General features: G+C 45.5%; 1 protein-coding gene across 5 annotated transcripts in view; it reads left to right on the top strand.

Moving 5' to 3' along the window:
• LCP2 (lymphocyte cytosolic protein 2) overlaps positions 1–14,051 on the top strand; it is an 888,998-nt gene that overhangs the window by 630,527 nt on the left and 244,420 nt on the right. For all 5 annotated transcript variants that reach the window (XM_030211064.1, XM_030211063.1, XM_030211062.1 and 2 more), the window contains one exon: positions 11,591–11,600. In XM_030211064.1, coding sequence (XP_030066924.1) covers positions 11,591–11,600 — 10 coding nt within the window. The remainder of the gene's footprint in view (positions 1–11,590; positions 11,601–14,051) is intronic.

Here is a 14,051-nt window from a genome sequence, read left to right as displayed (position 1 = left end):
AGAGACGCAAACAAAATGGGCAATACGATAATAACGGGTGACTTCAATTAACCCAAATATAGACTTGGCAAATGTGACATCGGGACATGCTAGAGAGGTAAAATTCCTTGATGAAATCAAGGACAGCTTTATGGAGCAACTGGTGCAGGAGCCGACGAGAGAAGGAAAAATTCTACACTTGGTCCTTAGTGGAGCGCATGATCTGGTGGGGAACGTTATGGTACTGGGGCCGCTTGATAACAGTGATCATAATATGATCAGTTTTGATATCAACCTTGAAGTAACTATACATAGGAAGTCAAATACGTTAGTGTTTAACTTTAAAAAAGGAGACCATGATAAAATGAGAAGAAAGGTAAAATGAGAAGAAAGGTTAAGAAAAACTTAGAGGGGCAACTGAGAGGGTAAAAACTGTACAACAGGGGTGGATGCTATTCAAAAATACCAACCTGGAGGCCCAGGCCAAACATATTCTGCGAATTAGAAAAGAAAGACGGAAGTCCAAAAGACAGCCGGCCTGGTTGAAAAGTGAGGTGAAGGAAGCTATTAGGGCTAAAAGAAACGCCTTCAGAAAATGGAAGAAGGAACCGTCTGAAAATAACAAGAAGCAGCATAAGGAGTGTCAAAGCAAATGCAAGGCACAGATAAATAAGGCCAAGAGGGATTACGAAAAAAAGATAGCAGTAGAGGCAAAAAAACATAGTAAAAAAAATTTTCGGTATATTAAAAGCAGGAAGCCAGCAAAAGAATTGGTTGGGCCGCTGGGTGACCGAGGGGTAAAAGGGGCGATCAAGGAAGACAAAGACGTAGCGGAGAGATTAAATGAATTCTTTGCTTCGGTCTTCACAGAGGAAGATTTGGGTGGGATACCGGTGTCAGAAATGGTATTTCAAGCGGACGAGTCGGAGAAACTTACTGACTTCACGGTAAACCTGGAGGACATAATGGGGCAGTTCGGCAAACTGAAGAGTAGCAAATCATCTGGACCGGATGGTATTCATCCTAGAGTACTGATAGAACTGAAAAATGAACTTGCGGAGCTACTGTTAGTGATATGCAATTTATCCTTAAAATCGAGCGTGGTACCGGAAGATTGGAGGGTGGCCAATGTAACGCCGATTTTTAAAAAAGGTTCCAGGGGAGATCCGGGAAATTATAGACCGGTGAGTCTGACGTCGGTGCCGGGGAAAATGGTAGAGGCTATTATTAAAAACAAAATTACAGAGCACATCCGAGGACATGGATTACTGAGACCAAGTCAGCACGGCTTTAGTGTGGGGAAATCTTGCCTGACCAATTTACTTCAATTCTTTGAAGGAGTAAACAAACATGTGGACAAAGGGGAGCCGGTTGATATTATGTATCTGGATTTTCAAGGTGCCTCATGAAAGGCTACAGAGGAAATTGGAAGGTCATGGGATAGGAGTTAATGTCCTATTGTGGATTAAAAACTGGTTGAAGGATAGGAAACAGAGAGTGGGGTTAAATGGGCAGTATTCACAATGGAGAAGGGTGGGGCTCCTCAGGGGCCAGTGCTAGGACCGCTGTTCTTTAATATATTTATAAATGATTTAGAGAAGGGAGTAACTAGCGAGGTAATTACATTTGCTGATGACACAAAGTTATTCAAAGTCGTTAATTCGCGAGAGGATTGTGAAAAATTACAGAAGGACCTTACGAGACTGGGAGACTGGGTGGCTAAATGGCATAAGTACATAAGTAATGCCACACTGGGAAAAGACCAAGGGTCCATCGAGCCCAGCATCCTGTCCACGACAGCGGCCAATCCAGGCCAAGGGCACCTGGCAAGCGTCCCAAACGTACAAACATTCTATACATGTTATTCCTGGAATTGTGGATTTTTCCCAAGTCCATTTAGTACTTGTCCTTTAGGAAACCGTCTAACCCCTTTTTAAACTCTGCCAAGCTAACCGCCTTCACCACATTCTCCGGCAACGAATTACAGAGTTTAATTACGCATTGGGTGAAGAAGAATTTTCTCCAATTTGTTTGACGACAGAAGGACCTTGTGAGACTGGGAGACTGGGCAGCTAGATGGCAGATGACGTTTAATGTGAGGAAGTGCAAGGTGATGCATGTGGGAAAAAGAACCTGAATTATAGCTACGTCATGCAAGGTTCCACGATAGGAGTTCCACGTTAGGACCAAGAAAGGGATCTGGGTGTCGTCGTTGATAATACACTGAAACCTTCTGCTCAGTGTGCTGCTGCGGTTAGGAAAGCGAATAGAATGTTGGGTATTATTAGGAAAGGTATAGAAAACAGATGTGAGGATGTTATAATGCCGTTGTATCGTTCCATGCTGTGACCGCACCTTGAGTATTGTGTCCAATTCTGGTCGCCGCATCTCAAGAAAGATATAGTGGAATTGGAAAAGGTGCAACGAAGGGCGACGAAAATGATAGCGGGGATGGGACGACTTCCCTATGAAGAAAGACTAAGGAGGCTAGTGCTTTTCAGCTTGGAGAAGAGACGGCTGAGGGGAGACATGATAGAGGTATATAAAATAATGAGTGGAGTGGAACAGGTGGATGTGAAGCGTCTGTTCACGCTTTCCAAAAATTCTAGGACTAGGGGGCATGTGATGAAACTAAAGTGTACTACATTTAAAACAAATAGGAGAAAATGTTTCTTCACCCAACGCGTAATTAAACTCTGGAATTCGTTGCTGGAGAATGTGGTGAAGGCGGTTAGCTTGGCAGAGTTTTAAAAGGGTTTGGACTGTTTTCTAAAGGACAAGTCCATAGACCGCTACTAAATGGACTTGGGAAAAGCCACAATTTCAGGAATAACATGTATAGAATGTTTGTACATTTGGGAAGCTGCCAGGTGCCCTTGACCTGGATTGGCCGCTGTCGGGGACAGGATGCTGGGCTTGATGGGCCTTTGGTCTTTTCCCAGTATGGCATTACTTATGTACAAAACCACCCCCTCCACAAGGCTCGGGTCTAAGCGTTTCCTGGCTTATTAGGACATCCCTTCACAAAATGACCGGGTTTACCACAATATAGGCAAAGTCTGTTGCTCCGCCGATGGGCTCTCTCCACGGCTGAGAGTCGATGTCTACCTATCACCATAGGTTCCTTGGACCTCTCCGCCAAGGACCCGCTGCTCCCTGCGGAGAGATGGCTCTGGTTCTCTGAGGAGAAACCCTATGAGAAGGACGAGAGGTAGCTTGTTCCCTTGCTCTTTCCTGAAATCGAACATCAATCCGAATACAAAGGGTGATGAGAGCATCCAAAGTAGTAGGCACCTCCCGACCAGCCAATTCATCTTTAATACGCCCACTCAATGCTTGCCAGAAAATTGCCGTGAGAGCTTCTTGATTCCACCGGAGTTCCTTGGCTAAGGTACGGAACCGTACCGCATAGGTTCCTACGGAATTGTTACCCTGTTGAATACGCAACAGTTCCCCTGCCGCTGAGGAGGGACACCCAGGCACATCAAAAACCATCCGGAACTGACGAAGGAACTCCCCCAGGTCTGAGAGGAGCGAATCTCGTTGCTCCCACAGGGGTGAAGCTGTCACGTATTCAAAGCTGGAACTTTGTGAGCCCTTGGACCACTGCTGAGGAGTGGCAGCGGCAGGCAAAACCACCCCACACCATTGGCAAGGCAGAACTCTGACAAACAGTGAGACTTCACCTGCACTTAGCCGCCCTTCCCCAGGAGTTGAGCCCCTGGCTCTAGGCGGCCGGCAGGACTTACTGGACAGGGTCGGGACTGGGTATCAGCTAGGCAGCACAGGGACTGAGGGTCAGAGGGGAAAGAAACATACCGGGACAGCAGGGCAAGGAAAGGATAAGCTAAAGGACAAAACTGAAAGCTGCAAGCAGCCACTAAAACAGGGAACAAATACTGTCAGAGAGGAGACAGGACTGGAAGCTGCAGAGCAGCCACTAAAGACACAAACAGACAAGGACTAGACACAAGACTACAACTCAAAGACAAAACTAGAGAACAAGCAACAACCTAATCTAAACTACACACAAACTAGAACAGACAAGAATCTCAGGCAAGAAACAATACAATAAAACCAGACTAGGCAGACATGCACACAGCACACCGACAAACCTCAGGGCCTTAGGCAATGCAAAGGCAAAGCAGAAAGATTTCAGAATGGCTAATAAGCCCAGCAGCAGCTGAGGCTCAGCTGCAGCAATCATCAGGCAACTACGGGAGCTGTGCAAGTTCAAACAAAAAGAGCAAGTCTGGCAGTCTGGAAGATCCGGACCGGACTGGGCAGAAATCTGGAACGGGTGACAGTAACCAGACAGTCCTTAGCAGCCACCAGGTCTGGCCACCAGGTGGCGAGAAGAAGGAGAGCACGAAACATGGGCACAACCGTGACAGTACCTCCCCCTCAAGGCCCCCCCAACCTCCACAGGGAATTCAGGTCTCCATGGGTAACAATGTGAAACCTTCGGAGGAGCTTCTAAACATGACCAGGAATAGCTTGGCTGGAACTTGAACAGGAGTCAAGACTGGAACCCGGACTGGCATACGAACTGGCCTTCGCCTCTTGGCTGGAACTGAAATTCGTCTCGGACTCAGCCTCTTGACTGGAACTGGAAGTCAGCGTGGACTCAGCAGCTTGGCTGGGACTGGACCTCAGCATGGACTCAGCAGCTTGGCTGGACTCAGCACTTGGCGTAGACTCAGCATCTCGGCTGGCACTGGACCTTGGAGTGGATTCAGCTTCTTGGCCGGAACTGCAACTCGGCATGGACTCAGTAATTTGTCTGGAGCTGGAACTCGGCTCGGACTCCGCATCTTGGCTGGAGCTGGAACTCGGCTGGGACAGCATCATCCTGGCTGGCACTCAAACTCAGCAAAGGCTCGGCTAGGAGTGCCACTTGAACAGGAATTGAAGGCTCAGTTAGAAGTGCCACTCGAACTGGACTTAGAGGCTTGACTGGAAGCGTCACTTGGACTGGAATAGGAGGCTCGGTTCCAAGTGCGACTCGGACGGGACTCCGAGGCTTGAGTGGGAGCACCACTTGACCTGGGATTGGAAGCTCGGTTAGAAGCGCTGCTTGGACAGGAATCAGAGCTTGGCTGGAAGTGGAACTTGGCATGGGCTCAGCGGCTTCACTGGAGCTGGAACTCAGCTTGGCCTCTGGAACAATTCGGCTGAGAGCGTCCCTCAGGATGGACTGATGGTACGCCTGGACCTCGGGATTCGCATTCTCCACGAGCCCAAGCTGCCGGATACGCTTCCTCTCCGCTGAAGCTTCAGGCCGCTTCTTCAAGAGTGGATCAGACAAACGTTTTCTCCCATATTCCTCAAGTGTCATGAGAAGATCAGGAACAACAATAAAGCCAGAACCGAACTTCACAAGGGAAACAAGAGCAGAAGTTCTAGGCTGGAGGCCCAGCAGGTAGGGTGATTGTGCCGAGCTCATGGCCTTTGCATTCTGTCACGTATTCAAAGCTGGAACTAGGTTGTGAGCCCTTGGACCACTGCTGAGGAGCAGCAGCGGCAGGAAAAACCACCCCACACCAGAGGCAAGGAAGAACTCTGACAAACAGTGAGACTTCACCTGCACTTTTTTATTTATTTTTATTACATTTGTACCCTGTGCTTTCCCACTCATGGTAGGCTCAATGCGGCTTACATGGGGCAATGGAGGGTTAAGTGATTTGCCCAGAGTCACAAGGAGCTGCCTGTGCCTGAAGTAGGAATCGAACTCAGTTTCTCAGGACCAAAGTCCACCACCCTAACCACTAGGCCACTCCTCCACTCCACTTAGCTGCCCTTCCCCAGGAGTAGAGCCCCTGGCTCTAGCGGCCGGCAGGACTTACTGGACAGGGTCGGGACTGGGTATCAGCTAGGCAGCACAGGGACTGAGGGTCAGAGGGGAAAGGAACATACCGGGACAGCAGGGCAAGGAAGGGATAAGCTAAAGGACAAAACTGAAAGCTGCAAGCAGCCACTAAAACAAGGAACAAATACTGACAGAGAGGAGACAGGACTGGAAGCTGCAGAGCAGCCACTAAAGACACAAACAGACAAGGACTAGACACAAGACTACAACTCAAAGACAAAACTAGAGAACAAGCAACAACCTAATCTAAACTACACACAGACTAACTAGAACAGACAAGAATCTCAGGCAAGAAACAATACAATAAAACCAGACTAGGCAGACATGCACACAGCACACCGACAAACCTCAGGGCCTTAGGCGATGCAAAGGCAAAGCAGAAAGATTTCAGAATGGCTAATAAGCCCAGCAGCAGCTGAGGCTCAGTTGCAGCAATTATCAGGCAACTACGGGAGCTGTGCAGGTCCAAAAAAAAGAGCAAGTCTGGGAGTCTGGAAGATCCGGACCGGACTGGGCAGAAATCGAGCAGGAATCAGAGGCTCAATCGAAAGCTTCCCTCGGACTGGACTCGGAGGCTTAAATGGAAGCGTTACTTGAACTGGAAGCGGGGACTCAGTATGAAACACCCCCCTGGACTGGACTCAGACACCTAGGTGGTGGCACTACTTGGACTGGAATCAGAGGCTTGGTCCGACGTCTCACTCGGCCTGACCTCAGAGACCTGGTCAGGACCGTCCCTCGGACTGAACTCAGAGGCTTAACTGGAGGCTTCACTCGAACAGGATTCGAAGGCTCCGCTTGAAACTCTCCTCGGACTGGACTCAGCACCGGTGGACTGGAATCCCGAATAGGAACTAACCCACTATAGGACCGCAGGCTGCTCTGCTGAGGAGACCTGAGCGGAGGAATTCCCAGGCATTTTCTTTCGGCCTCAGCTTCAGGAGTATCCCGCAGAGCTGGCTCCTCCAGAAGTCTGAGGCAGTACTCACAGAGCGAGAGAGCAGGATTCATATCAGAAACTGGGCTATGGTGGACCAGACGCCACCAGAGATGCTTTCTTTCAGCTGCTGCTTCAGGAGTATCCTTCAGGGCTGGATCAGACAGAAGTTCATCTCGGTACTCCCGAAGCGTCATAAAAGGACCCAAAAAAGAAACTGGGCTGGCATAGGAATCAAAATCAGAAACTGCACCCGGATTGTCCATAGGGAACGAAGTAATGGGCAGGAAGCCCACCTGGACCGATGATCTTTCTGGACTCATGGCCTTTGCATTCTGTCGTGTTCTCGAGGCCCTCGAGAACGCGACACTAAGGGAGAAGAAGTGATATAGATGGCATGGATAGGCCCTGGGGTCTTTATCTGCCATCATTTTTCTATGTTTCTATGAATGCTGCAGACAGGCTCAGTAACACCTTACCTCCTTTTGCTAGATGCCGGTGAGGGAGTGAGTGATATAGCAGCAGGTGACCCTGAGAACATTCCCTTCCTGAGGTTACAGTTTAGCAACCTTACAACAGGTGATGCTAACCTACCATGTCAGAGGCTGAGTCAGAGGGGCGGGGTTCAGGCCGGGGGGGGGGGGGTGGGGGGGTAAATGCCCTGGAGCAGAGTGAGTCGAGGCCCCGAGGGAAGAGGTTTCCAGGAGGAGCTCGAGCAAGGATGCTCCCAAGGAGTTCTGGCTTAGTTGCAGTAGCTAAGGAGAGTTTCAAGGAAGAGGAAGCTCAGACCCTTGCATTCTATATGATAAGAAGTCTGTAACTGAAGACTGCCAAGGTAGGATAATTATCCCTTGGCCATTGGAACTGTGGTTATGATAAAGGAAGTTATTGCATGTTGAAGAGTGTAGCCACGTCAGGGGCAGGGTACTGGAATTGGGACTGTGGTTGAGAGACTTTGTTGGAAGTACCATTGCTGTGAGGAATCAGGGCTGATTATCCTCCTTGTTTGTACATAAATAAAAGTATTTTGACTTCCTGCCTGTAACCTGCGTGTTTGTGACATTTGTGTGAGGCAATAAACAAACAAGTAGAGCAGCAGTTCTGAAACACTGTGTAGTTTATTAGAATAATCATTTGACTTGACCACATTTTGCCCACAGGCTACGTCAGGGGTAAAAACTATTGGGAAATAAAACCAAATGTTCCCCAAAAAGTCAAAAACAGTCCAAACAGCAACAAAGCACTCCACAACTCAGAGTAACCGCATAACTACCGCTCCAGTGCACACAGGTTGCAGGTACACAGTGCTTCAGAACTGCTGATCTGCTTGCTTGTTTACTGCTACGTTCTGTTGCGAATCATCATCTCTAGCTGCTGTTTGTTTCCATTTGTGTAAAGTCCTGCAGCCAGCTGTAGCCATGCTATCGCAATGCCCTAGAACGGAATCTATAACTGCCACTAGCAGTCATTTAGTGAAACATAGATTGTCCCTTACCCAACCTACCACAACCTTACAAAACTTCAGATACGCTTGAGCAAACAATCCTAATAACATAGCAAAATCATGGCAATTCTATTAACTAGGCTCTAAAAGTTACACACATGATATGCACAAAGATTTACAGTACTAATATATAGGCGCAGATGTGCATACTTATGCATGTATACGCCAGCTTGCTACCTAAGCACTGTTCTGAAAATACCAGAGTATTTACAAGGTGGGCATACAGAATGGAGCATGGGTGAGGCTCCCACTTATGCATGTAATTTATAGAATACTATAACTTATGCACAGTGCTGTAGTGAGGGCTAATGACACCCAGGACGGGTCGCCGCTGCGCACCCCCCCCCCCCGGGTGCAGCAAGGCGCGACCCCCCCCCCTCTGCGGCGCACCCCCCCTCCAGAGCGAACCCCCCCGGACCGCATTCTTACCTGCGGGAGGGCCGATCCGCCCCGAGTGCAGGTTACTTCCTGTTCCGGGGCAGAGAGAGCAGGGAACCAGCGGGGCCGGCACCCCCCGAGCGCGTGCACCCGGGGTGGACCGCCCCTCCCAGCCCCCCCTTCCTACGCCACTGCTTATGCAGGTATCTGCTACACTTAGGTGCTAACAGAGTTCCACAGTATCTATATCCAGCTAATGTATAGGATATTTGCTGATTTGGGGACATATTACAAACTAGACATAAAAGATATACATTTTATGGAACCAGTCAATGCTCAGAGAGAAGAGGTAGTGGGTAACGCTGATAATGTTTACATATGATGCAGCACTGAATATTGGACATAGATTATGTTTAAACATGAAGAAAACAAAATTGATGTTATTGACTAGATTTCCTCTAAAAGTGATTTCCCACAAGTTTTAAGGGCTATAACTTGGCAGCATGATGGGGCATACTGAGCACCAATTCTCTAGTGGATCCGTGTGCAACAGGTGCCACTATAAATACTAGAGCAAGCTCAAAGATGTGCGTACAGTTTCAGGTGCACACACTTACCCCCAGTCAATGACAGGTGTAAACGTGTGTGCCAAAGCGTGAATCATCACATGTGTAACCTGCAATATTCTGTAAGTTATGCGCATAACTTTGAGACATGCCCTTGGGAACATGCTCATGCACTACCCACATGTACGCCCCCTTGCACTCGCTTGTACACTGCATACGTTTACATGTGCAAGTTCCAATTATCTCAGCACTTATATGGTGCATGCAACTACCCAAATGCACACAGAATTGCCTTTTTTATTTGCTTTTCAAAATAAAAACATCAAAGCACATAACTTCGAATAGAAATTCAGAATCAAAAATTAGAAAATTATGACAAACAGTTAACAACCTTCATCTACAATAAAAGAATTGAGAATTCCTGAGAAACACTGCAAGCCTGAAAGCCAAGTATTTCTGAATTTATATATTTTCAGATTTTTCTGTTTGGATTGATTCATAGATTCTAAACTGCTCTCTTACCTGTGTGTCCCTCTCTCTTAATATCTTCCTTGATAATCTGATGACTTTACTTCCATCTATCCTATATAGGAGAAAAAAAACAAATAAGAAAATAACCTTCCTGCCCTCTCACTTGCAGAGTTGCTGGTTCCTATATTTATGTCCTCCTATGTCTATGTGGCCTTTAAAGCCTAAAAAAATGTAATTTTGCTTTTTCCCTGAATCAGTTAAAAATGCCTTTTTTTCTTTGACATGTCTTAAAAGCAAACAGCTCTTCAGGCACAAAAATCAGGAGGGCTCTGAGAGGAGAGGCACAGCACCAGGCATTCATACCAGTTCTTTTGTCTATGTGCCCTTTAAAGCAAAGAGGAGGAGGAGGAGGGTCAAGCCTTTTGTTTTAAAACCTAAAACAGCTGTTATTCAGCAATCAGTCTGTCATTCTTAAAAACAAATGGACCTAACTCAATCCAGCTTAAAATAAGCACAACATATCCTTTAAAAGAAAAAGGAAAAGAAAACAAATGCCTATTTTCTTTCATGTGAGAAAAAAGGTTAAGCTGAACACATTCCTCCACAGCTGTAGGGGGCAGTGTTTGACATCACTTCCTATCATGTGACCCCATCCAAGATGGCAGCTAGTAGTAGAAATAGATGTGATCTGTCCAGTGGTAGCCACCATCTTGGGGAAAAAGGGGCGTAGCTATATCATTTCCTGTGATATCACCAAAAGGGGCGGGGTTTGAGGATATATGTAAAATGACATGTTTGGGTGGGGCTATGCAAATAAGGCAGAGCAAGGGGTGTGGTTATACAAAAGGGTCAGGGCTTGGGCAGGGCTGTGACATTACATCTGGTGATCTCATCAAAGGGAGGGGGGGTGGTTTCCTTACTTCTGATTGGCTGAGAATCTGGAAGTGGGCATGTCACCTGTCAAAATCAATTAGTTTGACAAATGCCGGTCAGATACACTACTAACATTATATGTAGATTTTCAGATCAGAATTTATAAGTGCCAGTGAATATGCATAACTTTACATGGTCAGTTATATGTTTAGAGATGATATTTAAAAGCAGTTATCCAGGTGGTAAATGCCACTGAGACTGATATTTAGCAGCATTATCTGCATACTGCCACTGAATATCTTTATACACCATCTCAGCACTAACTGGATCGCAGCTGTCATAAGTGGTATCTGGATCAGAGCTCTACAGATAGCAACTGAATATTGCTGCCATCTAGAAATACACTATCAGTGAAATTCTGTGTATGGTGCCAAATGTTAGGCCCTCCTTCCACACTGAATTTTTGGCACAGAAAAGCGTTCTAATGGATGCAAGGCACCAAAATGTGGCAGAAACAGCGGATCTGCATGAAAACACACTTATGCACCCCTTTATAGATTAACACCTAAGTATTTCCGTGCAGATTTGCAAAGGGGGTGTAGCTGTGAGAGGAATGTGGGCAGGTTAGGGGTATCCCCTTAAAATGCACACAGTGTTACAGAATAGTGTGCCTGATTTGCACGCCAGGTTTTACACCAGCTTCCAGTTGGTGTAGCTCCTTTGAGCACAGATCCTGGTGCTACGCACTATTCTATAAAAGGCACCAATCTCAGTTTTGGTTATAGAATAACATTTAGCGCCATTTACTGAATCCAGCCCTATCTGGATCCTTGGCAGCATGGAATAATGATTTTTTTTTAATTAAAATAAAAATGCTGACTATCACAAGTTTAATATCAGTGGGATCATTTTTAAACAGAGGCCTTACTACTGAATATCTACTTCTTTGTTTTTAAGTCACTTGTGAAAGTGCAAAAGTCTGATTGTTTTTTTTTTCTTGTTCAATCCTTCAGGAAGAAGAAGGTATGTGCATCAAAACAAAAAGCTCTGTGCTACTCCCTTCAAAACAAGAAACTGCACTCAAGATGCTTATACAGGCTGTGTAATGTAACTGTGGATCAGGAATGCTTTTATACAGGCGCTGGCTTGCTCTCATCTGCAAGAGCTGCTGAAGAATCGGTCCTCTGGTGGAATGTTTGTGGACTAAACCCTCCGCCCCTTTATAGCTCCACATTTAGGGCTCCTTTTACAAAGCTGTGCTACCAATTAGCATTGCGCTAAATGCGAAGAAGCTCATTCTATTCCCATGGGCTTCTTCGCATTCAGCGTACCACTAATGGTAGCGCAGCTTTGTAAAAGGAGCCCTTAGAAATTAGAGTTTTGTTGAGCACTGTTGGCGTTAAATCCAGAAATTCAATACCAGACCATGTCCAGACTTTGCCACTGAATTTACGGGTTTGTGGAGCCAGCTATCGCATAGCCGGTTAAATGCAATATTCAGCACTTAACCAGTTATAGGTTACCGCATAAAGATAGGGTCTACTGTGGGTCTATTTATACGGTTAACTTGGCCGGATAAATTCTGAATATCTGCTCTTAACTGGCCATGTGCAGACTCCACCCCAGAATACCTCCAAAATAGTTGTTTGTGAGTTTGGTGCTAACCAGTTATTTTCAACAGCACTAACTGGTTAACTGGCACTGAAAATTAGTGGTTAGCCCTGAACAAGCAATTTATGGCTAGTTAAATTGCTTTGAATATTGACCCAAAGATTTTTAAGGGAATTCTATAAATTTACACCTAATGGTAGGTGCCAACTGGACACATAAGTTATAGAAGAACAGCACTTATGCGTGTGATTGGCACCATTAATAGGCAATTATATGCAGAAGTGCTTGGCGCTGTTCTATAACATACACATCAAAATCACTTACTCCCGAATTCTAGAAATACTTTAATTTGTGTATGCAAATTTTGGTCCATATGTGATTTAATTAAATAACGAGGCAATTAGTACTGCTAATTGGCCCCTGACAATCAATTATCAGTGCTAACTGGAATTAAAAATTAGGCGTGTATATTTAGGCACCTAGATCTGCATGTAAATAGGCACAGCTCCAAAAAGAGGGAATGACCATGGGAGGGACATGGGCGGATCAGGGACGTTCCTTTAATTTACACGCATTGTTATAGACTATAGGGGATTTACACCAAGGTTTTGTTGTTGTTTGAAATGGTCGCACCTAAATGTAGTTGCGGTTCCTGGTGCTAACTGCTATTCTATAAATGATGCCTAACTTTCATCCCAGTTTACAGAATAGTGCAAAGCACTACTTTTTTCGGTGCCATTTATAGCATTTAGTCCTTAGCGTGTAAGTTGAAAGGAGAGCAGGCAGTTCATGGGCACGTTTCTGTAACTGATAGTATAAGTCACTCACACAACAGGGCACAATTAGGCACCGACAGTTAAAACTGGTGGTGCCTAAGGTTTGGTGAACCAGTGCAGACTCTTGTTCCATAACAAAATCTTGCTGCCTAGATGCCATTAGAGAGTTGGCACTAAGCACATGGTATTGGGGCGCCTAAACTTTGAGGTTCTAAAGAGCTGCCATATTGTGTTCTCCTTCTCCAGACTGCCTCAAAGGTCTTCCACAGTTATGGCTGTTGCTCTTCGGGGGAAATACGTTAGAAGCAGATGAATTATGAGGTGTTAGCAAAGGCTCACGGTTATCATAGATTTGGGAAATCCACATTATTAGGAAAACTGTTGTAGTCAAATATCAACCTGCTGCCACATGTTTCTGTTACTTTCCTTCTAGGTATTATTGCATGGCATCCTATCTTTTTGGTCTTGATTTATTTTTTTAAATATTTTGATGGGGATGCCAGTTGACTTTAGATTCCCCTGACCGTGTTGACCCAGTTCTGAATTTACTCTATTGCATGTATGAACAATTAATCTTACTTTTCTTAGAAAATGGAATTGAAAAATCAGCACTACAAGTCCGTGCATGCAATGTGGATCAACCCTAAATTAAAAATAAATAAATAAATAAAAATAAAAATGCACCTCATCTATGTTTAAATTCCTGATTTTAAGTAATTTGTTAAGAGTCTTTCCTTGGACTTTGAGCATAAGTACATAAGTATTGCCATACTGGGAAAGACCAAAGGTCCATCAGGCCAAGCATCCTGTTTCCAACAGTGGCTAATCCAGGTCACAAATACCTGGCAAGATCCTAAAAAAGTACAAAACATTCTATACCGCTTATCCTAGAAATAATGGATTTCCCCCAAGTCCATTTAATAATAGTCTATTGACTTTTTCTTTAGAAAGCCATCCAAACCTTTTTAAAACTCCGCTAAGCTAACTGCCTTTGCCACATTCTCTGGCAACGAATTCCAGAGTTTAATTACACATTGAGTGAAGAAAAAATTTATCTGATTTGTTTTAAATTTACTACATTGTGTTT

This window comes from Microcaecilia unicolor, chromosome 8 (assembly GCF_901765095.1).
Source record: "Microcaecilia unicolor chromosome 8, aMicUni1.1, whole genome shotgun sequence".
Lineage (NCBI taxonomy): Eukaryota > Metazoa > Chordata > Amphibia > Gymnophiona > Siphonopidae > Microcaecilia > Microcaecilia unicolor.
The sequence above is the reverse complement of the archived record's forward strand: the minus strand, read 5'-3'. Positions and strand labels throughout refer to the sequence as shown.